We start from the raw sequence: 26437 nt of genomic DNA on the forward strand, positions 1-26437 counted from the left end.
GCAGCAGCAGGCCGATGGCAGGCTGAGTGCCGCCAGGGGCACCCACGCGGAAGGAGACCTGGCCAGCCGGAGAGTGGGTTCCCTGGGGCCCTGAGAGAGGCGGAGTGGTGCCGGGGCGGCGACGGTACCTCGCTGCTGCCGCGCGGCGGTTGATGCCCCCTGGACGCTAACAAAACGGCCTTGCCTTGAGGAGGAGTGGGCTACTCCAGCGGCATTAGGAGCCTAGGGACAAGCGAGGGGAAACCGAGGCTCCCCCTCCCCCCCCCCGCCGCTCCGAACTGGCTGACCCTGAGCTGGGGCTGCTCCCCCCCTCCTTCCCTGCATGACGCTGAGACATGGGGACGGACTCCCTTCGGACAGGGATACCGCCATTGATGGACATAGCTGCCCACATCGTCGCTGCCCGCCGGCGCCAGGGGGACTGACTACGTGGGGGTGGCACGGAACCTGCGCCTCCGGGCACAGCGGGTGGTGAGCGAATCTGTGGAGTGGGAGCGCGACACGGATGCGACCGCACACTTGGGGGGGGGGGGAGACACCTGACGCCTAACCAGCAGGCATTACACCCTTCTCTTTCTGGTGCCACTGGAACTGCGACGACCAGGCCGCACTCTGCGAGACCTGGAGGCCCACAGCTACGGAACTCGGTACCACACTGAAAATGGTGCGTGAGCCACCCCTCTCCCTGGCGGCGACCTGCGGCCAGCGACGATAGCCTCGACGCCACAGGGGCGATTCGCTGCGCGGGACGGACCTACACCCCCCCTACGACAGGAGAAAATACCTTGCACGCACCGCCAGCCCCATGCCTGGAGGGGTGCGAACGCGCACCGGATCGGAGAACGCGCCATCGAAGGGGAAACAAGCAAAAGCAGCGCCCAAGATGGATGCTGAGCACGTGGCGTCGAGGCTGGACAGCGTCCTAGCGGCCATGGAACGGATGGAAGAGTCCCTCCAACAGACACGCACCTCCCTGGAAAACAGAATCGATGGCGTGGCAATAGACTTAACCCACCTCCGGGCTGACCATAGGAAGTTGCAGGATCGCACCAAGGCTCTGGAAGATACGATGGCAGTCGTTGAACCACAAGCGGCGCAGACAGATAAAGTACAGGACCTCCTGAACAGAGTGGAACTCCTGGAAGACCGAGCCGAGGATGCGGAAGGACGGGCACGCAGAAACAACATCCGCCTCGTGGGCATTCCGGAGAAATGGGAAGGGGTGGATCCGACTCGCCGGGTGGAGGAATGGCTAAGAGAACTGTTACCAGAAGACTTACTCTCCCCACATTTTGTGGTGGAGAGAGCCCATCGAGTGCCCACGAGACCGCTCCCCCCTGGCTCAAACCCTAGACCGTTTCTCCTCCGGATCCTCAACTACAGGGACCGCGATGCCATACTGCGCGAAGCCAGGAAGATAGGGGACATCACCATAGATAATGCCACGGTGATGTTCTTTCCGGACTATACGGTGCAAGTACAGAGGCAGAGGCACCACTCCTTGGCAGTAAAAAGGCGACTGCGCGAAGCCAACCTCAAGTACTCACTACTTTTCCCTGCCAAACTGCGAGTGGTGGCACGAGACAAGGCACACTTCTTTGCGAGCCCTGAGGAAGCGGAGGCCTGGCTAGTTGGAGGAATGCCTGAAGCGCCGAGGAGAGTGCCGGGACCTGCCACCAAGGAACGGACCAGAGGGCCACGACGACTACGCCGTCGCAGGTCGCCCACGCCCCCACTGGCCAGAGATACGACACATCACTCCCCACCGGCGGACATCCTTCAGCAAGAACAGCGAGATGCCCTGCGCAGGGTGGCGGCAATTAGCAATTCCCCGGCGCCATCATTTCATCCGGGCGCTAGCCCTGCGGTGTCCTCAGACGATGAGGCGATTTATGGTATGCCGGATACCCAGGGCTATGGGGAACCCCCGGACGTCACGCCGCAAACAGTGGATCTCTTTGGCTGATAGGCACCCTGTGGCAGCCCGCCACCTGACGCAAGGTACGGACCTTCCTAAGTTCCAGACTAGTTCCCTCGCTTTCCATTGGGAGAGCCATGGGACTACCTGCGTCCGGATCATTGCTGCTCCGGGGACTCGAGAACGGAGCCAGACACAGTGAGTACCTTTTCTAGCTATGATCACGAGCCTCGATCACCCACACCGCAGACACGAACATACAGCATACGGTGCAACCCAGACGGTCTGCTGCCACAGGAGACTTTGGAGAGGGATCCGGTCCCTTGCCCGCGCTTGACTGGTGCCCGGGCATGCCGCCGATGTGCCACTGAGCGGCGGGCACTGGGCGTCCGCCAGACGGCAGCGGCCTCCACGTGTCACCCGGGAGGGACACCGAGCTCTCCAGAGACTACGCTGTTTTGTTTACTGTTAATCTATAAGCCACAAGCTACCCCCTAAGACTGTATAGTTTACGAGCTCACTCGAGTGTATGGACGGCGACATGTTGTGCAGCCGACCTTTTGGTATTTTTGACTTTGTTGCCATTTTGAGGCTATACGTTTGTTTCCCCTTTCTTCCCTACCCTCCTGTCCTGCTGGAGATCACGGCACTGTACGCACGACACCAATACTGGCTTTACGGTGGGAGCACGGCGCTGGAATTGGGGGAACACTGTATTGGGAGTTCCGCCTCGGGAGGGGGCGGGAGGCGCGCGCATACATGACTGCTATGGCTAGTGTACAAATATGCACTTGGAACGTCAGGGGAATGCACACACCGGCTAGACGCTATCACATTTACTCGTATCTAAAGCGCCATAAAATCAACATAGCGCTACTCCAAGAAACGCACTTAAACACAGCTGAGGTACGGGCGCTGCACCGCAGATGGCGAGGGCAACTGTATGCCACGGATTATTCCTTGTACGCTCGCGGAACACTGATATGGATCCGCCCCGGAACCCCTTGGGAGGTCACGGATGTTGTAGTGGACCGGGAGGGCAGATCTGCCGCTGCGCAGGGCAGGCTAGATGGGCAGCATATTGCACTAGTGTCCCTATATTCCCCCAACGTCGATCAGGGCAGCTTCCTGGCGCGACTCAGCGGCCATGGCACGCAACCTAGTGGATACTGGGGGGGGCGACTATAATTGCGCTCTAGATATAGCACTGGATCGCTCCTTCCCACCCCCAGACAACGCCTCCACACGGGAAGCCACAAAAGCACTACTAGAGTGGGCCACACGGTGGGACCTACACGATGTCTGGAGAACACGCAACCCGGGGACGCGGGCATATTCATACTACTCAGGCGCTCATGGATTGCATGTCTGCCTGGACCGGTTCATGGCATCTACTGGCCTCCTACCCCACGTCACAGACACACATTACATGGGCCGCACGCACTCCGACCACAACCCGCACTTTATGTCCATAGCTTGGGAGCAACCACACCCCCCTGTGCCCACATGGCGCCTGCAACCTGCATTGTTACTGGACGCGGCTTTCCGCGCTTCCCTACTCGAGGGCGCTGCACAATACTTTGAGGATAACACGGGCACGGCGTCCACTCCCCAGGTGGAGTGGGACGCCTTTAAGGTAGTGCTCCGAGGACACTGCCTGCACACACAGGACCATATGAGACACCAGCTGGAGAGGGACCTCACTAGGTTGGAGTCGGACTTGCTCGCCAGGGAGGAGGGGGCTATAGATGGCGATGAGGACCAGTTACACGAAGCCCGCAGGGGGCTATAGATGGCGATGAGGACCCGTTACACGAAGCACGGCACGCCTACTAGAGCGACTCCGACACGTCAACTATGCTGCGCACTCAGCGAGAACACACCACCTAGGCGATAGGCCTGGCAAACTCTTAGCTTGGCTGATCTCTCAAGAGGCCCGCTCTGCCCCAGTGGCAGCCATACAGGCGGAGGGAGGGGACCTGGTGTACACGCAACTTCGCATACACGACACCTTCGTAGCTCATTATGACGCGCTGTATCGCTCTCGTCTACCGGCACCTCACCCTGACGTAACTGGCTACCTCTCCCCCCTACAATTGCCGCAGCTGACTATTGCGCAGCAAGATGACTTGGGAGCCCCACTCGAGCCAGACGAGCTCCGAGAAGCCATCTTTAACCTGTCTAATGGCAAGTCCCCGGGCCCGGACGGGCTACCAGCTGAGCTTTACAAGGCTGGCTCGGATATTCTAGTCCCGGAACTTCTGAGAATGTACAATGCAGCGGCGGAAGACGCCGCTTTACCCCCAACATTAAACGAGGCCACGCTGGTCTCTATTCTCAAACCTGGCAAAGATAGCACACGGGTGGGTTCTTATCGCCCCTTGGCGCTGCTAAACACGGATTACAAGATACTGGCATCTGTACTAGCCAGGAGGCTGGCCCCCCCCATGTGCCCAATTTAGTGCACCGGGACCAAAATGGCTTTGTCCCCACACGCCACACTTCTCACAATATCCGACGCCTTTTTCGGGTGCAGGAGTACGCCACGCAGCAATGGCCCAGAGCGGGTTGCCCGATACTGGACCTGGAGAAGGCCTTCGACTCGGTCGAGTGGCCGTACCTGAGAGCAGTTACGGAGCAGTACCAGCTCGGGCGGGGGGGGGGGGGTACAGAGCCATGGTCGATCTACTTTATGACAGACCGACGGGCCGGCTCCTCTCCGCCGCCATCAGGATCCGCAGAGGCACTAGGCAAGGCTGCCCACTGTCGCCATTGCTGTTCTCCCTGGCCATGGAACCCCTGGCCGCGACTCAGGACACATGGGCTGGACTGGGGAATCCCGCTGGCAGACGGCCCGCACGCGGTGTCCCTGTACGCGGATGACCTACTGCTCTACGTTAGATATATTACTGACATCCCCGCCTCCCTCGCTGACATTTTCCGCACCTTTGAGGTGGTGTCGGGCCTGAGAGTCAACTGGTCCAAATCAGGGGCCTACCCATTTAGTCCGGGCACACCTGAATGTGACATCCGTCTGGGAGGAGATAGGCTGCAGTGGTACCCCACCACCTTCCGCTACTTGGGGATACGAATATACAGAAACCCAGCTGACGTTTTGGAGAGAAACCTTCACCGAGCGATAGCTTCTATCCGAGCACAAATTGACTTCTGGAACACCTTGCCCCTCAATGTACCTAGCCGAGTGGCGCTGACCAAGATGATTGTGCTGCCTCGCCTACTCTATTACTTTGCAAACATGCCCGTGTACGTTCCCACAAAGCTCTTCCGTGAGCTAGAGGTGCTGCTGCGTAGCCTTATCTGGAACAAGGGGAGACCGCGCGTGGCGCTGATCAAGCTGTATATGCCTACGGACTCTGCGGGCTTGGCAGTCCCTAACATGGAGCTATACTATCTCGCGGCGCAGATGCAATGGGTGGCGGGATGGCTGAGCGGCAAGCAGCTTGAGGATACCGCCTCGACCGCAGCCGCCTGGACACGAGCACGGATAAATACGCTGTTCCACCCGCTTACCCGCGCGATATGCCCTTCCCAGATATACCTGGCGGTGGCGCGCAAGTGTTTCCTGCGGTGCCGGTGCCTCACGCGCGCAACTACGCCATATGCCCCGATCTTACCGCTCCTGGGCACGCCTGGCCCGACGGGGCCGCTCACAGAGGTCCACCTGGCTGGCTGGGAGCGCGCAGGGATAGACACACTGAGTGACCTATACGCAGATGGTGCCTTGCTCACCTTCGCAAACTTGGCTGATGGCACGGCTCTTCCGGCAGGGCAGTTCCTGCTGCATGCGTCCCTCTTGCGCACGCTCACTACTGCCTGGGGCGACATCACAGTAGAACCCCCGATGCACAGCTTCATTCAATACCTGCATGTTATGGGCAACGGCTCGCACATTATACACTGGCTAGCGCAGGCACTTCAGACACACTCGCAACCGTCCACACTACCGCTGAGAGTGCGCGGACAGGGGAAGAGAATGGACAGACAAAGAATGGGCACTGATTCTGGCCGGCCCGACCAACATCCCACGTAACCCCCGCTTTAAAGTTATACAATATTACATACTACAACGCGCATATCTTACGCCAGACAAGATAAATAGATACTTCTCGCTGGCGGACGCAGCTTGTCAGCGATGCTTGCTATTGGGAGCGGACCTCCTGCATATGCTGTGGCACTGCCCAAATATACAGGCATATTGGGGCGAGGTGTTGACACTCCTCGCGTGCGACGCTGACTGGCAATTGCCGCGCACATGGGAAGCATGCCTATTGGGATTGTATAAGCGCACGAAACAACAAAGTGCAGGCACGCTTCTGGGACATGGGCCTTATAACGGCCAAGCGTCTGCTTACTAAGCACTGGAAGGCCACGACCCCCCCCACACGTTCGACACTGGAAAGCCTCCTTCATCAACTGGGCGCAGGCGGAGAGTGCGGTGCTTCTCCGCGAGGAAAACCGCGGGGCTCCGGAAATTCCCCATCGCCCAACTTGGGATTGACCTCCTCAGAGCGTTTCAGATGGCCTGCCAGGATAGAGGGGTAACCTGAACCACTAAACTCTACCGATCTCTTGCAGACTGGCGGAGACGGCCCAAGCGCTGTGGCGGAGCTGCATCCCGCCCCCCCCCCCCCCCTGCTCGCCTCTGATGGCCCTTACGCCCGCCCTAAACGAGCCAGACGCCAGGGACCTGCCACTGTACGGTTATTGCACACACCCATTGAGCACTGCTGACACGATATGAAGCGGCGTACACAACACCTGACTGGGGACCCGGACGAGGGGAGTGTGACCACTTCGCCCCTCCCTGCTATTCCCCCTTCCACGCAGCAGAGCGCCCCACGTACCCAGCAAATAAATGTGGGCATCGGCGCTTTTGGGACCCTGACCTAACTGGGGGCCTCCTCCCCCCCCCCCTCCCAGCCGCTGTCTCCCGCGCACAACGCGCAACACTGCTGTGCCCTACTGGATAGCTGCTGATCCCTCCGCTCTAGCACGGGATGATCTCCCCCCCCCCCCCCGTCCCCCTTGACCCCGCCTGAATTTATACCCTAATCCCTACTACCCCCTATCGCAGCGTGCGCGTAGGGAGCGGTTTGTTTATTGGTCAAGTTCTCTGACCGGATTCCTGCCTTATCACAGATCGCAGACAGAGGATGCGTCATCTGGCAACCCCGCAGCGCTACCCTATTCAGCGTGCACCGCTTTCTGGCAGCGGAGCAGCGATGACACACGCGCCCTACTAGGGAAGGGTGCGTCCAGAGCCAGCAGTACGATCTCGCTGTGGGCGCATTGTGTTGACCACTGGGCGTACCCCGACATTCAACGGCTTGAGGGGCGCAGCGCTGGGGGGCCAGATGCATGCCACATAGCCCACACATGGACCCGACTTACGAAGCTGCAGACTAGGCTCGCTGGACCCAAGTGTTAGCTTTTATGTCTCGGTGAGCTATACTGACGCATTATTGCCGCGCTCCGGCCCGCATTGCGAACACGGCGCTGCCGCTGCACTGCCCGGGGACCCATACGATTGAGATTCACCGCGATGACCTGTACAATTCTAGATATGGGCCGGGGTGGCAGCCGCGGCGGCGGCGGTGCGGGCTGGGATACAGCGCCGTCTTTGTTGCCAATGATATGAATAAGGAACACCACACTAAAACGAAACGCACCATAGACCTACCATCTAATAAAGTGTGCACCTAATGACTGTCACATTGCCAACATGTACAACGCCGCCGGACCCCCGGGTTGCCGGCTGAATGGCTGTGTCATATTGTCTGGAAACATCTGCATGTTGCCTAACTGCTTCGGCGCCATGGATAGAGAATGTACACCACATGATGCTACTGTGAACAATAAAGGTTTTCCCAAAAAAAAATAATAATAAGGTTGAAGTGTGGGAGAGTGCACAACCTTGAGGTACTCCAATCATGACCGGAGTACTGGCTGCACACTCTTCAGGGTGCAACCACCAATTGGGATCTTGGGGGTGGTTAGGCACCATCGGTTGGGCCACCCAAGGCCTTAGGGCGTCTGGTGCAAGGGTGCCTTTTAGGGTCGGATCTGGTTGCAGTTGGGGGGGGGGGGGGACGACCTTCCGGTTTGAGGCTGGAGGTGTCGGCTTGAGGCAAGTCAGGGGTCACCAGATCTCAGGTCAGGATCACCTGGCAGACCGCCTCTTGGTGTTGGGCCACTCGAACTCTGCCCGTGGGCTTCATGTGCAGAGTGGTGCAAACTCGCAGATCCTTGCGGAGCTTGAGTTTGTTTTTTGAACAAATCTGGTGGTCATGGGAGAAAGTCTTTGGGATTGAAGGCAGACAGGTCCTTCGGGTTTCTTGAGGCTGCAGGACACTGGGATTTCACTGGAGCAGGTTCGAGGTGGGGACAGACCGGTAGGGCTGGGGCTAAGTCAGTGGGCGTCGTCCTCGTTAGCTTCAGTACAGCTGTTCGGTCCGTCTTTTCTTCTTGCAGGTTCTTGTCTGAGGAAGCAAGGTTCAGAGGTGCCCCTAAATACTAGATTTAGGGGTGTTACAGGTAAAAAGGTTGGGACCAATGGGTCCCTTCCCTGGGGTGGGTACACCCCCTATTTTGCCACCCTACAGTGGGAGGGGGGCATAAGCCTTTCCTGGTTGGCTGAGTCCCACCATCTGCAAGATGGCGGCTTCACCTCCCCCACCTGAGATGTGGCAGAGGTGGGTACACCTCTCTCCCTCACTTGTTTTTCCCACCTGTTCTCCTGCCCAAAGTGGGGGTCAGATCCAGTGGTGACCAGTTGCTGAAAGCAGCAAGTGGCCTGGGGAAGCTCACAAAGATGCCCTGTGTGCATTTTTCATTACATCTCACACAGGCATCAGTGTGGGTTTAATGTGCTGGGAATTTAGATACCAAACTTCAGCTTCCAGTGTAGCCATTATGGAGCTGTGGAGTTCGTACTGACAAACTCCCAGCACCATATACTCTTAATGGCAGCACTGCACTTACAATGTCTAAGAATGGTCTTAGACACTGTAGGGTTACAGGGCTCACGCACCTGTACCCTCACCACTGGTATGTGCACCCAGCTAGAGGAGTGACTGATATATGCCAGGGCAGTGGGTTGTAGGCATGGCCCACAGATGTGTGCCATGTTGACGCTTCACTTTGTTCTGCACCAAAACACGCTCTGCAAAGGCAGTGTGCGAGTGTAATGGTACAGGGCCTCTAAGGATGGCACAGTAAGTGCTGCAGCCTTTAGAGGTCTTCCCTGGTCACAGTACCCTGGGTACCTGTGGTACCATTTACCAGGGGCAGACCTGTGGCCAGAGAGGCAAGAGGGATAAGTTACTTACCTGTAATCCTAGTTCTCTCAAGGGGTATACTCCGTCATAAGCACTGGATAGTCCTGCCCACATGCGGGGACCCCGGAGCAAATATATTCTCGCGCTCTCGATCTATAGATAACGTGTATATATACATATATATATACACACATACACACTTAAAAAACCATAGGTTTCACACATGTTATAGTTAGGTGGATATTTCACTCGTAAAAAACCAATGAAATACCCCCGTTATAGTTACTTCAGATAACTATAACTCGCGCGCCCGCAATCCTCTGCTCATGACGTCACATATTACATCACTCATGACATGGTCAGTGGCATCACTCTTGACATCACTGATGACATCATCCTTGTGATAGAGTGGCGGTCGCGCGAGTTATAGTTATCTGAACTAACTATAACGGGGGAATTTCATTGGTTTTTTACGAGTGAAATATCCACCCAACTATAACATGTGTGAAACCTATGGTTTTTTAAGTGAATTTGCAAGGTTTTTTTAAATGCTAATTCCTAACTATGTGTGAGAAACCTATGGTTTTTTCATAGCATTTAAAAAACCGTACAAATTTAAAGTTATGTATGTTTTTTTTGGGGGGTTTTTCAACGTGCGCGCACGGTGCGCGCTCCCCCGCGATTTAAAAAAAAAAAATTAAGTTTTTTTCTGCTTTCGGGGTCCTTCAGGGACCCCCTGACAAAGGCTAGGGGGTCAGGAACTCTCTACCCTGCCCCCTTTTCACGTTCGCCACCTTCCTTTTCCACTCTCGCACTGAAAACAAACAAAATGGCGGCCGACACTTCCTGATTTCGACTGATTCGAACGTTGACTGACATGTAACAACCAATCCGAATTACGCTCACGCACGTTAGGGTGCGCGCACGGTGCGTGGCTATAGATATGTATGTGCTTTTAACTGCAATTTTCTCAGGAACTACTGAACAGATTGACTCCATATATGCAAAAGGCACATCCCTGACCTGAGGACTACCTATCTGCCAAATTTCAAGTAATTCTGTTCAGCCGTTCGGGCTGTACCTTCGACTAAAGGTCCTAGGGGAAAATGCATCGGGAAAACGCGTTTTGGGACCCCCCTTTTTTCTCGGCCCCCGCTTGACGAATCCCCCACCCCCTTCCCCCCTCCCCCCCCCGAGACTTTCAGGGTAGGAGCTGAGCGGAGCACCCCATTAGTTTTGAAAATTTCGCGAAGATTCGTCAACCGGCGCCCAAGTTATTCAAAATAGAATTATGAGATTTCCTATGGAAACACGGTCCTAACTATAACTATCTACTGGCGACCAGCAGTAGATTAGATATACATACACAATTATGCAGCCTGAAAACATGTTACTAGGCTCAAAACTGCCACAATTGCAATGTACATCTTTCACATTTGAAAATATAAAGAAACGCAAGTCATGATATTCCTATGATATATATAAAGAAAACTGCTTTGTGTTTGCTTAGAAACACACAACCTTTATTTTCAAAGGTAAAAAGGCAAGATCCTAGAAGCAAATTAGCCTAGAGAGGCTGCATATAGAAACAATTGGAAAACTGGTGCCGTGCCTTTAAGACCTCCAGGAACCCCGAGGCTCCCATCACGCACCACAGGTGACAGTTAGGTCAGTTCTTTTGGACGGCGTATAACAGTTTAATCACAGAATGGGTAACAGATACATATATATATGGTCATGGTATTCGTCCTGGGAGGAGGGAGGGTTGCTTATGACTGAGGAGTATTCCCCTGGAAGAGAACTAGGATTACAGGTAGAAACTTCTCTTCCAGGGGATACTCTTCAATAGTCATAAGCACTGAATAGAGTAGCAAGCCCATCTCAAACCCTGTGGACGAATACCAGCATATTAAAAACCATTTTACCAAAACATATTACCCAAACAAATTTCTCAAGGATGCTTATCCAAATTGAGCATCTGCTCGAGTGTCAGAATCAAGGCAGTAATGGCGTGCGAAAGTATGAACTCTACACCATGTGGCTGCTTTACAAATTTCCTGAATAGGTACATTTTTAACCATCGCAGCAGCTTTGCCTCTTGTAGAATGAGCCCTCGGCTTGCCCGGGAGCTGCTTATGTGCTAGTTGATGAGATAACATGATACTATCCATCTAGAAATGGACCTTTTAGAGGCAGGGAAACCAGTGTTCAATGGACCATAATTCACAGTTTGTCAGATTTTCGTACACTTTGTTTTATCTAGATAGAATTTTAACACTCTTTTTAGATCTAGAGTGTGCAGAGCTCTCTGGAGCAGTGACAGGGTTTGCAAACAAAGAAGGAATAGTAATCGACTGGTTGATGTGAAAGTCCGAGACCACCTTAGGAAGGAACCTCGGGTGAGTACATACCACCACTCTGTTTGCGTGAAAAACGAGATAAGGCTCTGTAGGGCATAAGGCTTGTATCTCGCTCACCCTGCGAGCAGATGTGATTGCCACGAGAAAAGCAGTCTTCCACGAAAGATGCTGAAGGGAAGCTTTGTGGATAGGTTCGAATGTGGGATCCATTAACTTATAAACGACCACATTGAGCTCCCAGGAAGGAGAGGGAGACCTAACGGTGGGTAGACTTTTTTTAAACCCTCCAGGAAATCCTTAACTGGCATCTGAAAGAAGGACACCTGAGTGGGAGACTTTCTATATGTTATCGCTGCCAGGTGAACCTTTATGGTGGAATATTGCATACCTGCTTTGGCCAAATACAGTAAGTATGGTAACAGTACCTGTTCCGGACCTCGAATAGGGTCATGACCCTCCGCAGTACACCACATGTAAACACGCCTCCACTTAAAAGCGTAAGACTTCCTCGTAGGTGGTCTCCGAGCCTCCTTCAAGATCTGCATGCAGTCTTGAGACCTAAATGTCCATATTGGATGAACTCAGGAGCCATGCTGCTAACCTCAGGCACGGAAGGTTGGGATGAAACACCTTGCCGCCCACCCTGGTCAGCAGATCCGGATGACATGGCAACCTCCTGTGTGGTACTTTGGACAGATGAAGAAGGTCCGGGTACCACCACTGGCGAGGCCACTCTGGAGCAACCAGGATCATCTCCGTCTTAGATTTGTAAAGTGTCCTGATCACCAGGGGAATGAGGGGAACTGGTAGAAAGGCGTAGAGTAATGTCTGACCAGTCTAACAGAGCATTCCCCTTGGATCCTGGTTACAGGTATATGGAGGCGAAGACGTGGCATTTTGCGTTTTTTGCGTCCGCAAAGAGATCTAGGTCTGGTGTTCCTCAGCTGTGGAAGAGGCCTTGCACCACTTATTTTAGCACCCAGTCGTGTGCTTCTGCTTAATGCTTGCGTAGGCCGTCCGCTTGGACGTTGAGGATGATTTGCGGAGATCTTCAGGTCTCGTGCTAGAAGCCACTTCTAAATCGCCTGTGCTTCCAGCAACAGGGATCTGGACCTGGTGCCCCCCCTACTTGTTCAGGTAGTACATTGTTGTATTGTCCGTCTGAACAAGCACAGCAGTCTATTTGATGGAAGGAAAAAACATCTAGAGAGCCAGATGGACCGCTCGGAGCTCCAGCAGGTTTATGTGATATAGTTCTCTCACTGACCACATTCCTTGGATCTGTAGTGACCCCATAGGAGCGCCCCATCCCTGAAGGGACGCATCTGTCACCAGAGTCTGCTTGGGCAATTCCTCTTGAAAGGGGACTCCTATGATGAGATGAGTCCGTCGCATCCACCATCTGATGGAGAGCCAGACAGGCAGAGGTAAAGTGTCCTCCTAGCGATTGGAGATTTGGGACCACTGATACTCTATAGTCTGATGTAGAGGTCTCATGTGAAGTCTGGCGTTTGAAACTAGAAAAATGGACGAGTCCATCGAACCCAGCAGAGATGAGACCTGCCTGGCCGTGGGCTGAGGTATCTTCAGGAGGGTCTAACACTTGTGGAAAATGGGCGATAGTCTCCTCTGAAGGATACGCTTGTGTTTACTGTGTCCAAAGTTGCGCCCAAGTAATGTATCCTCTGTGTTGGGTTGAGGATGGATTTTCTTTTTAAATTGACGTGGCGACCCAGCTGATGTAGTTGTTGGATGCAGTAAGCGAGGTGTGCTGTAGAAGAGTTGGAGATGCACTCTTGAGAAGTCAGTCCTCTAGGTAAGGGTAGACAAAGATTTGCTTCCTCCTCAAGAAAGCAGCTACTACTGCTATGCACTTTGAGAATGTGTGAGGAGCCGACTTCAGACCGAAGGGCAGGACAGTGAACTGGAAATGGTCTGACTGGATGCAAAACCTTAGAAACTTTCGAAGCTTTGGAGAGATTGGGATGTGGAAATAGGCGCCTTGAAGATCTATGGAACACATCCATTCCTCCTGATGTAGATGCGGGATTATATGATGTAATGCCAGCATTCTGAACCTCTCTCTCAGAATGAACTTGAGAAGCTTGAGATCTAGTATTGGCCTGAACTCCTTGTTTGGACCTTTCTTTGGGACCAACAAATATCGTGAGTAGACCCCCTGTCGATGTTTGTGCCATGGAACCCCCTTGATGGCCTCCTCTAGGAGTAGAGCAGACACCTCTACTTTCAGTTGATTTAAGCGATGGATGACAGTCTTTTGTGGATGAATAGAAGGTGGAGGGGACTTGAACCTGATGGAATACCCATTCCTCACAATATTGAGCACCCACTTGTCTAGTGTGATTTTGGTCCACTGTTCCAGGTAGAAACAGACACTCTCCTCTCTCCCCCCCCCCCCCCCCGGAGTGGGTAACAGTTAGGGGGAAGCAAGCACTCACTGCTTCTGTTGTCGCTTGGCAGCAGGTGTGGACTTTCTGGAGTTCCCTCCTCGTCCTCTACTAGGAAGACGCTGGTAGGACTGATCTTCCTTGATGTTGCTGGGATGACCACTGAGGGGTTTGAACACTCTGTTGGTATTGGCGTCGATCGTAGGGGTGGTAGTGTCGCCTGAAGTCCTTCCTCCTCAAGCCCAACCGCCTTCACCGTATTCAGTTCGGTCTTCATCCTGGACACTTCATCAGCATGAAAGCCGAAGAGTGATGTGCCATTGAAGGGGAGATTGAGGATACGATGTTGAGCCTCTGGCTTCAAACCAGTCAATCTCAGTCAGGCAGAGCGACTAGCACAAATCCCATGTGCATAACCATGGGCTGCTAAGTCAGAGGCATCAGCCGCTGCACTGATTACCTGATGACCCCCTTCATGAAGGATCTCCAGGATATCTTGCTTGTCTTCCTTTGGGAGCTTCTCCGTGAAGCGTGAGAGAGTCCCACAAAGAGCGGTCATACCGACCCAGTATGGCTGAGGCGCTGGCAACCTTTATATATGATGCTGAGGTGGTGCACATTCTTTTGCCGACAGAATCCATGGCCTTACTGTCTCTATCCGGGGGTACCGCAGATGATGCTGCCCCCGTCAGGTTCTTCCGTGCCGCTGACACAATAACCGAGTCTGGCAGAGGGTCAGCCCTCAGAAATAAGGGGTCCTTCTCCGGAGCCTTGTACTTTAGTGATCCGAGATAGGGCCGCCCCCACAGATGCTGGAGTAAGGAATTTTTGAAGAGCAGGCCAGGCACCAGGGAAAGCTGTGGTCTAGATTAAGACCATTGGTGAAGTGTTTCGAAGATGACTGACGTTTTAGCGGTAGAAACAGGCATCTCAATATGCAGCTTCGCAGCCCCTCTACATAGAACCTCATTGAAGGTCAGGCTATCATCAATGGGCGATATTCTACTCTGAGGAGACGAAGAAAGAGTAGGAGAGTAATCTGCCTTCGAATCTGAAGACCACGAAGATCTATGGCTTCGTCTTCTAGGAGAGCAGTGGCGAGATCTGGATGCCCGACTCCTAGGAGAACGTAATGAGTGCCTTCTCAAAGATGGGGACCTTCATGGAGTGGCACGTTGCTCAGGTGTTTCAGATGAGTGCACTGATTGAATTATAAGAGACCTGGATCTGCTAGAGGAACGTGGCAGTCTTGTAATCCTGCGAATCTTCCACTCTTATGTCCCCCAGCCATCTCAGGGAGATATTAGTCGCCGGGGCTGGAGTCGACACTGGTGACGGTTCAGGAGTGGCTCGCACTATCTGAAGTCCCGGGGAGGAAGAGGCACTCCTTGATGTCATAACCTGGGCGCCCTGCGATCTCTCGACGTCGCCCTAGGTCTCTTGGCAGGAGGAGACCAGTGATTGGAATGTGATCTAATCAACATTGATCTACTAGACGTTGACCTGGATCGCCATCTTCTTGACCTCCTAGATCCATAGGGTGTTTAGCGAGATCTCAACGTAGATTGCCTCAACGGCGACATCTTTGACGTCGACCTCCTTGGCGACGGATGCGTCAATGTCATGCGTCTCGACAGCGAATGCCTGTGCTGACGCATCGTTGGAGAAAGACTGTCTCCCCGGCGTCGAGGCCCTGGGTGTTCGGGTCGACGTCGATGCAAGCGGACCTCTCGACGTCAGTGGTGTTCGACGTTGCCAAGTACCCTCTCAGCGGTGAGCTTCGACGTTTATGTGCCGACGTCGAGCCACGGTCCCTTGACGTCGTAGGCAAACTGGACCTGGACCTCCTACGCGTGGGTGTCGACTTCGTCCTATGGGTCTTCTCACCTTTAGTTGGTTGCTTCGATGGCGAAGGACGCCTAGACGTCTATTTCGGCGCGGACTCTGAGCACAAAGGTATTTTGGATGCCGATCTGTCCCTCGACAGCGTGTGAGACCAGAGTTTCCATTTCTCACCTTTATCTTTGCGCTCCAGCCATGGTACGGAGGAGGGCTTCTTTGAGGGATGTACTTCTCTGCCACTTGCTGATTCTTTTCCTCTCTCATGCATAGAGTGCAGCTTAATCTTCTCCCTTTCCTGAAGGGTTCTTTTTGAAAAATTGCTGCAGTGGTAACACTGGTCTGGCTTGTGAGATGAAGGTAGACAAGCAATACAGACCGAGTGTGGGTCTGACTTAGCCATCTTTTTTCCACAGGCCGGGCACTTATTAAATAAGGCCGGCATTATGACAAGAAAAAATAGCCAAAAATAAAAAAAGAACAGGATTAGTAAGCCAAGTACTAAAGACGTCAAGTGAAACAAAAATTTCACTTTAAACCAGATTAAAAAAAACACTAACTGGCGAGCTCAATGCTCCAGGATCCTCACAGAAGGAGCCGGAAAAAAGAACTGACCTGTCAACTGTGGTGCATGATGGGAGCCTGGAGGTCTTAAAGGCACGGCGCCAGTTTTCCAATTGTTTCTATATGCAGCCTCTCTAGGCTAATCGGCCTCTGATCTTGCCTTTTCACCTTAAAGGTTGTGTGTTTCAAAGCAAACTCAAAGCAGTTTTCATTATATATATCATGACTTCTTTTTCTTTAGATTTTCAAATTTAAAAGATTTACACTGCAATTGTGGCAGTTTTTAGCCTAGTAACATGTTTTCAGGATGTGTGTATATATGTGTGGAGGAGTGTGGCTCAATGGTTAGAGCGGCAGACCCTGAAGCAGAGTTCTGGCCAGGGACCAGGGTTCGATTCCTGCCTCGACGGGGCTCGGGCTCAATTTCCTCGGACCTGTCTATTCTCGCCTCGGTGCCTATTCTAATCACTGGCCCCACGCTGCAAGCTTGCTTAGCCTCCACACCGGCCCCAACAGCGCTAAGGATGCCTGGCTTCACCTTGGGGGTGCCCAGGAGTGGACACTTCACAGGGAAAGCCTGGAGGGGTTCCACAGCGGTATGAGTATCAGCGCCAGGAAACCGCAAAGGCGACACCGCAAGGCGGCCGTCTGGTGACAGTGCGCTCTATAAGTACCTTGACATATATATATATATATACATATATATATACACATATACATATATATACACACACACACACACACACACACACACATGCTATTTCTACGGGGTCCCCGCACGTGGGCGGGACTATTCAGTGCTTATAACTATTGACGAGTATCCCCTGGAAGAGAACCCAGGGCACACTCCGTCAAAGAACATCAGCAAAAAGTGGGGGCAACCATACAGAAAGAGGGCACTTTCTCACAAACGTGCAATATATGGGATGTAAATATATGTGAAATTCTGAAGTGATGGCTAAAATTGTTCCAATTATCGTTCCACTATTTGTAAAGAACTCCAACTGCTCAGCAGTATGTAAAATCCTTAAAGAATAAAATTACTTCTCTTCAATAATTACGTTTTTGGTGGATACTCTACATGCAAATCGCCCAGCTCCTACTTTTTCCAGTGCCTCCCTGGAAGGGACATCCCAGGGCCGTTCATTGACCCAGACTGGCAGATCAGTTGCACAGACCAAAAGCCAAAAACCCCCAACAGGTCTAGACTATTTCTTTTTTTAAAGTCCTTTAGTCGTGCATTTGAGTTGGATTCTTCTTATTCTTTAAGCAAAAGCTAGAGTGGCAAAAGACAAATGTGTCCACAGCTGTCAACTGACGTGTAATATTGTATTTAAGGAATAAGCAGCACCAATTTAAAAGCTAGTTTAACAAGGCGAGCTCTAAAAAGAGTATATCTGAGTCCTTCCTCTGAAGATCACCATATGTGACTTAGTTCAACTGAGAAACACTAATCAGCTCGCAGCAGTGGTTAATAACAAAATCAACCCTTTGTGGAGCAGTTTCATTTTGTGAAAATACATCCTTATGGTACATAATGTGAAAAGTAAAGTTGCTGGTCAAATCTGATGTCCATCAGACACTACAACACCATCAACCAATGGAATCATGCAAAAAACTTCCTAGGCAGTTGCTTAATAATCTCTACCTCTAGCAGCATATGAGAGCAAACACTGCTGTCCTCAGGTGACATTCAGAAACCCTCAGACAGCAAATTGTTTATGGAGCATGAAAATCAATTTAAATAGGAAGCAAAAAAAATCTGACTTCTGTACTTAAGAGGATCATTTAGTTTACAGCACCTGTAACACTGGTCGATCTCTCATGGCAATTTCATAGGAAGTAATAACCACAGGATGAGTCTGCAACACTCCTTCACGTTTGGAAATTTTGCGTGCCAATTTACGACGTGTTAGCTGATCTCCATGGTACAACAAGATTGGAACCTAAGAGAAATGCATCAACATTTATATGCGTTATTATGAGTCTCTACTCTCTTTGCCTTTTAGAGACTCACATAGTTTACTTCTCCTATGAGACTTATTTGGTCCAATTAGTTAAGGGTCTTAGAAGCTTAAACTATTAAGTTCAGTTTGTACATTACTGTTATTACTATATTTAGAGTAATATTCAAATACATACAGTTTGTAAGTTAACATGAAATCTATGAAGTTAGGCAATACTATGCCATGGTGAAAAACATTCGAACTGCAGTCACTGATTGGACATTGTTCATCTCGAGACTATCAATTGAGTGCTTTGTTACAAATATTCCTTGAAGAATTATGAAATATGTACATACATACATATATACATACACATACATACACATTTGGATTCCGTAAGTTACTATTTCCATTTTTCCACTGGGCATTCTTATACAATATGAGTTTACAACTGTTTAAGACTGGCTTTGAATCGTCCTTAACCCAGTTTACAGCACAATTTAGTAAAGGAGTGTGAAGATACATTTGGTAAAGGTAGAGTCCTATGATAAAACAATTCTAGACAAAACAGAGTAAAATGGTGTTCTATACTCTTAGAAGTCTTGAATTTTAATACATGTTCATGGCAGTACAGCAAACGTGTTTTGCCTTATAATGGCATTCAAGCCTACGCCTTTCAAGGGTGAAAGCATCAATAAGAATTGCAATCATCAAACTATTGTCACATGAAAGGGTATTACGACCATAACTTAAGATTTCAGTTAGGTACCCCCACAGGATATGTACGCAATACCCTATGGAGTGACAATATTAGGTTACTGCAATATTAGCCTTTTCAGTTTTGAGCAAGCCACAGACTTGCAGGCCACTAAAAAGGGTGAAACAAGTGTTGACAGTAACGCTATGAACACGTAAAAGGAAGACAATTTTGAAAACAAAATAAAAAAAATAAAATCAAATTAGAGGTGTGACATTAAGTGCTGGGCTTGCTTCTGAAATGTATTTTTTCCCTTATGACTGTACATGAACTAAACTTACATTAAGACTGGGTTCTTACACTGAGACGGGGTATTGAGTCTAACCAGTGTTCACTACACTACCTGACATACTGTCACTCAAACTGACAATTAATATGTGTGATGGGGAGCTGCTGGGACATTCTCTATGAATATGCTCCAAAACACAGCACAAACAATATTGGGGGATATACGGAAATGAGGGGTGAGAAAATAAAAGTTAATATGAAATACCTCTGGACTGAATCGTTTGAATTCTGACACCCAGTTGGGGAGTGTAGACAAAGGACCACATACAAAGAACGGTCCTGGCACTCCTCGCTCAACCATCATTGCAATAGTGGCAATACACTGGACTGTTTTTCCCAAACCCATTTCATCAGCCAAGATTCCATTAATACCGTTTTCCCAAAGCATCTGCAATAGATTAGAGAGAATAGACAGACTATTTAACATTTCTAACAAGTGCATGCACGGTTTAAAAAAATATTAAATTCAAATGTTCACTTCTACTGATGGAAGTAGTCAGTAACACGTTTTAGACCTTGCTAGGTTGCAGCTCCTTAGCCTGTTGAAAACCCCTTTGATGTAGAGTGCATAAAAATAAATATTCCTTGCAGTCCTGAAATTGGCGCAAGGAAAATGTGCTACTTATTTATAAAGGTGGTTCTCCAGTAATGGTATGTTAAATCTGAACATGGAATTAGAGTATAAACATGAGTCAAATTAGAAAAAAAGATGCGGTCCCCTGCAGTCAGCAGAGTTGACTTTTGCCCATACCTCCTGCAGCACTGTGGTCCCACCCCTCTAGCACATCCCATTCAAATGAGTAGGTCTTATGTAACCCTGCATACCAAATGACAGTTAGGAAGGCACTGAAAGATGCATGTGAATCTGTGACTATGCCACACATCCCTGTGGTTCTCCAGTACTGGAAATTAACTAATCTTAGAGCATTTGAACCCTCATACAGTATCTACATAAAAATCCAAGCAGTAGGTACCTAAGAGTTAGGCAAAGTGTAGAACATCAGGAAATGGATTCCTTAACACAGCGCTTCTAACAGACGGCACCACAGCAAGTTCCCACCTTGGCACTAGTCTTCTGAACTACAGAAACATCTGCAGTTAGCCCTTCAGAACACCACTAATCATAAGGTTGAAGCAATAGGGTAACCAAACAGGGCTTATTTTTCTTGCAAAATATCGCTGCCATATGCCTCCCTATGGAGGTCTGCTGCATTCCCGACTTAGCAAAACCTATTAAGTATAACAACAAAGTCAGTTTTTACTTCGCTGGTGATCACATTGTATTGGGAGTACCTTTACATTGCGTATCATTAAGGAGTGCCTTTACTTCACAGATCATTCATGCAAACCTAATAGATATATATATATATATATATTCACTTAAAATACCAGAGGTTTCACACATGTTATAGTTAGGTGGATATTTCACTCGTAAAAAACCAATGAAATTCCCCCGTTATAGTTAGTTCAGATAACTAACTCGCGCGCCCGCAATCCACTGCTCATGACGTCACATATTACATCACTCATGACATGGTCAGTGGCATCACTCATGACATCACTGATGACATCATCCTTGTGATAGAGTGGCGGTCGCGCGAGTTATAGTTATCTGAACTAACTATAACGGGGGAATTTCATTGTTTTTTACGAGTGAAATATCCACCCAACTATAACATGTGTGAAACCTATTGTTTAAGTGAATTTGCAAGGTTTTTTAAATGCTAATTCCTAACTATAACGTGTGTGAAACCTATGGTTTCAGTGAATTTGTACGGTTTTTTAAATGCTAATTTATTTATGTATTATTTATTTTAATATATTTATTTTACAATAAACTACGTATTAAAATGGTTTTTTTGGGGGGGGGGGGGGTTCACTTCCTGATTTCGACCGATTTGAACGTTGACTAACATGTCACCACCAATCAGAATTACGCTCGCGCACGTTAGGGTGCTCGCACGGTGCGCGCACCCTGCGCGCATATAGATATTGAACTGTTTCTGGGGGTATGGTAAGAGGAGGTCCTAAGTAAAACTAGAGCAAGACCCCGGTAACAGCAAGATAATAAGGTGGTACAGGTACATCGACGACCTTTGTGGTGTGGAAGGGCAGTGAGGAAAGTGCTAGAGACATGATCAGAGAACTCAACTACAACTTTAATCTCACCCTCACATATACCATCAGTAAGAAACGGATTGAATTTCAAGATGTAGTGGTGGAGATTATAGACAACAGGATAAACACCAAACTCCGCAGGAAAACGACAGCAGGCAACAGTCTTTACGCTCTCAGCAGCCAGCCTGATACTCTGAAATGGAGCATTCCATTTGGGGAACTGCTGTGAGCGAGAAGAAACTGCAGCACACAGGATAGTTTCCTGAAAGAACAAGAGAATATGATGAAAAGGTTCCAAGAGAGGGGGCATCTCAAATGGGTTCTGAAGAGAGCTAAAGATAAAATTGATAGAGACGAGAGACAGACACAACCAACATGGAGGAAGATACCACAACCAGAGTGATCCTTACAATAAGGAATCGAAGGCCATATCTAAAATTCTGACACAGAACTGTAATATCCTTTCCTGCGATCCAATCATAGGCCACACCATACAAAACAAGCATTTACAATGCAATAGGTCTCGCAACTGCGAGTTTTGGAGCTATTGGCATTGTAAACGGCAATGCCTTTTGCCATTGTTATTTACTATACCAAAAGCAACACCTATTGCTTTGTATAGCGCTGTGCTCATTAAAGTAAAAAAAAAAAAAAAAAGAAAAACAAGTATCCTTTGATGTTTTGGGAATGAACACAGGCACTGGGAACATGATTAGCCGGAACCCAGTGCACATTCAGTCCCCAGCAAGCGCGCCATGGGGTTTTATTGCCAGCAGGCCCCGGACCCCTTGGCTTGGTGGTGGAACACAGCTAATCTTGGGGTGCAGCAGGCCCCCTCGACCATGGTCTACAGGCCCCTGCACCAGCCCCGCCCCTGATGTGACATATCGAGCACAACGCCCCCCCGCCTGTGCTTTCATTCTAAAATGCCTTTATTTATCGGCTCCGGTTTCCAGGAGGACCTCCTTGTAAAAGCCAAAAGTGAGCCTCCAGCCGGCACTTTACGCACATATGACAAAAAGCAATCTCCACACATGTCCAACGCGTTCCCGGCTCGGCACATGCACGGGCAGGTTTAGCGCCTCTGAGATTGCGGTGGTTCAATGAAGGCAGCGTTCTGCGCCCAGAAGCCTCGCCGGCCGCCGGAGGCGCTTACATCCAGGCGCTACTGACTCGTAGAGAGCGCCTCGGACCCGGGAGGCCGGGTGCGCAGACCCGAGGTGACATTTCACGGAGGGACCCTGGCTCCTGTAACAAATGGGCATCATTTGAGCGCACCCGGGCCCCTCCCGCCACTTATTTCATTACAGGCATTAACTGCACGCTGGGGTCAGGCAGGCCCGCTTCCTGGCACATTACACCTCGCCCCTTGCTCATTAGCAGCTCGCTGAACGGATTAACACCTCGACGGATGAAGCGGACGGGTTCATGGCGCCCAGAGGCGGCGGCAGCAGGAGCTATGCGTCAAGCGAGCCTCGTCTTTACCACGGGCAGGGGCGCTCTATACCCTGCAGGGGAGGGAGGCAGGGCCCGAGCAGAGTCTGGGTCACGTGGGCGTGGTGCAGGGGTCACTGGGCAGGGGGGTGCCACCCGGGAAGGAGAGGCCGGGGTCACTGTGTCAGAGGGGTACTTTCCACTTAAGTATGCAAAAACAGTGATGGATAAAATGCTTGAATTCATCTCAGCCAATGGGAATTACCCGGGGCCCCATCCCAGACCAGAATTAATCTCAGCCAATGGGGATTACTTAGGTTCCATCCCAGTCCACTGTTGCTTATCTCAGCCAATGGGAAGGACTCGGGCTCCATCCCAGTCCACTGTTATTAATCTCAGCCAATGGGAATGACTCATCGAAATCAGTGCCAGTCGAAGCAGTGCTTTAAATGCTCCAGTGCGCTCGCTGTGGCCCCGCCCCCTTGTGTATCTCGCAGGCCCGGCTCCGGCCTGGTGTCAGAGGGCCTGCGGAACTGAGCCGCTGCTGCCGGGTGGGGGGCGGGGAGTCCGGGGGTCGGAGCCACGCCATGGAGGTCCGTATGGCCGAGCTCTTCTGCTCGGGCCTGGAGAGCAGCGCCGCCGGAGAACCAACAACAACCGGCAGAGCACCGCGACCAGTCTGCCCCCAGAGGTGAGGCGGCGAGGAATGGGGGTGGGGGGCAGAAGCTGCGCTCTTGCCTGAGCTCCGTCCGCGGGAGGGCTGGTTTGTGGGGGCAGGTATCCAGACGTTCTTGTTCTTGAAGCGGAAATCACGGGCCTGTGGAGGGGACCATGGGGTTAATGGCAATCGAAAGCGAAACTGCATGCTGGCTTGCGAGGGAAGGGGGACAGGAGATGTGCACGCCGCGTGGCTGTAAGCGCGTACACCAACTCAAATCCGCCACAAGCCTGCGCGTGCACATCTCCTGTCCCACTTCCGAGGCAAGTCAGCAACAATAGATCTCGCCGAAAGCAGCGCTTTGCGCTGCGTTCGCAGGCGAGACCTAAAAGACGACAGATGACCTACAGGAAGGGGAGAAATCTCAAAGATTTCCTTGTTAAAGGGGATATTACCAACAGAAGCCTGAACTCACAGATCAACCTTCAGGGCTTCTTCCCCTGTGGCCACTGCAAGGCCTGCAGGAACAGTTCCATGAGGAAAACTTACTCCACACTGAGAGGAGAGACCTATAAAACAATTTCTCACATGTGGCACGATATTTACTATCTACATCCTAGAATGCCCATGTAAAAAAAGATACGTAGGCAGCACCCACTTGGCCACTAAAAAACGGGTGTTGGAACATACGAGGGCCACAACTAAAAGATCCCCATTACCCTGTGGCCAGACACTTCGCTGATTACCATCTTTCCAACAGTTCCCTGCTGACTTTCTTTGCCATTGAACAGATTGAATGTACTCCGAGGGCAACAGAGTACTTCACCTGCGCAAAAAGGAATCCTGACAATTAAACCTACAAACTAAAAACCCTGAAGGGCTTAACCAAGATGACGAAATGAGCATACATTTACACGTATAATGCATGAATACTGTACATTTCTTCCTGATGCATAAGACGCTCTTATCTTGCTCACTCTACACTTGTGTAATTATGTATTTGTTTGATATGTTTTAATCCAAAGAATGAGATCACTCACGGATTTTAATGTTTTCTTTACACAGGAGTAAAGGAAGGGGCAGAATCTGAGAACCACCTTCACTGAAATCCACCCCTACACTTTTCTTCTATCGCAATGGTGGAGGGCCCGACTAGACAGAAGACTTTTTAACCTTATTCTCTTAAGTCTGATGTCAATTATTAATATTTCACTTACACATTTTATTAGATCGTTGGACACTTGGGTGTAGTCTTGGTGTACTGGCAAAGACAATACATGTAAAAGTGTAAGGGCTAGATCCTTGAAGATCTATTACCCATGGCACTTCGCAGAATAGATGTATTCCGCATACTGACACTCTTAGACCCGATAGAAATGACAGTGAGAAATTTAGAAATTATTTCTCTGTCTAGCAATACAGCTCACTGCTAGTGGACTGATTTTATGTATGACCATGCTCCGTCAGGCACTATGCAAAGTGTAGTTAACTAGAACAAGTGGTTCCTACTTTCTCGCATTGACCATGCTCAGTTAGGAAACATTTATACAGTAGGCATCACGATACTGTTGCTTTAAGGTTGAAATGTTGCACCTTGCATCTAAAATAGAACGGTAAATTACTGTATAGCATACAACGGTACTCTATCAGAGCATTATTATATGTTGATTAAAGGTTGAAGGGTTGGCACCTTGCAGTTATAATAAAACGTTCAATTACTGTATAACATACAACGGCATTCTAACATGGAGCACTAATAGATCAGTTGAATTGTTTTCACCTTGCAGGAGATATGTAACGGTATAAGATGGCTGCCATAGAAACTCAGGACTGTCTTGTGACAAAAGTATACAAATGTATATTGTATCTAGCCTAAAAGGTTATCACTTGAGTTTAACTGTTGATCATCACTAGGGGACCCCTGTTTCACTTATGATGTAATACACCTTCCAGAATTAGGTAACGATACTCCACTTCAAAATGGATGCCATTTTGGCTGTTAGACTGTACCTTTTTACTGGTCGTTTTGATTTCTACACCGTCTATGTATTGCAAATCTTTTCCCATGAATCGCAGTGACCAAGCTTGCTGTGAGAGCGAAACGCGTAACCTGGAATAAAATCTATCACTGGTGTTTGCAAAACCTGAGTGATCGCTTTACTTGTGCCTTTGAAAAAGATTCATATGTCTGGTGTGCTCCGTCGACTTTCAGCGATCCTCTGCAGAGGGCGGAGGAAGGCAGAAGGAGCCCAAACTTAGAAAACATACATATATTACCTACTGGCGGTCGCCAGTAGGTAGTTATAGTTAGGACCTAGTTACTATAGGAAAATTGCAACTTTCTATATGCAATAACTTTGGCGCCGATTGATGAATCTTCGTGAAATTATCAAAACTAATTCTTAGTTGAAATCCGCTTTTATGTTGAACGTTTGGGGGTGATTCGTCAAGGGGGGGCCGAGAAAAAAAGGGGTGTCCCAAAACATGTTTTTTCAATGTTAATTTCCATAGGAAACTTTAGACAAGGCTACAGGTCGAACGGGTGAACGGAATTACCCCAAATTTGGCAGGGAGAAGGGTCTTGGTCTAGAAAGCACGCTTTTGTTTATTTGGTGTAAATTCGTTCAGTAGTTTGAGAAATATCGAAATTTACAGATATTGATATTTGGGAATTCTGCCATCTGATTGGCAGAGGCGTTACGAGCACGAGCTTGCTGCTGATTGGCTGCGAGCGTTTGCAACTAGGAAGTGTTGGCCGCCATTTTGTGATTCCGTTGAAGCGAGTAAGGGGGGGAAAAAGGCAAAAAAATGTGGGAAGGAGGAGGGTAGGAGCACTAACCTTTGTGGGG

The 26437-nt window shown here is 50.0% G+C and overlaps 1 protein-coding gene across 1 annotated transcript in view; it reads right to left on the reverse strand.

Annotated features, from left to right (window-relative positions):
- Nucleotides 1–26437, reverse strand: part of HELLS (helicase, lymphoid specific) — a 372397-nt gene that overhangs the window by 238378 nt on the left and 107582 nt on the right. The window contains exons 9-10 of the mRNA XM_085603527.1: nt 19584–19766; nt 18190–18333 (exon numbers count right to left, since the gene is read on the reverse strand). Coding sequence (XP_085459653.1) covers nt 18190–18333; nt 19584–19766 — 327 coding nt within the window. The remainder of the gene's footprint in view (nt 1–18189; nt 18334–19583; nt 19767–26437) is intronic.

The sequence above is a fragment of the Triturus cristatus genome, chromosome 1_2 (assembly GCF_964204655.1).
Source record: "Triturus cristatus chromosome 1_2, aTriCri1.1, whole genome shotgun sequence".
Classification (NCBI taxonomy): Eukaryota; Metazoa; Chordata; class Amphibia; order Caudata; family Salamandridae; genus Triturus; species Triturus cristatus.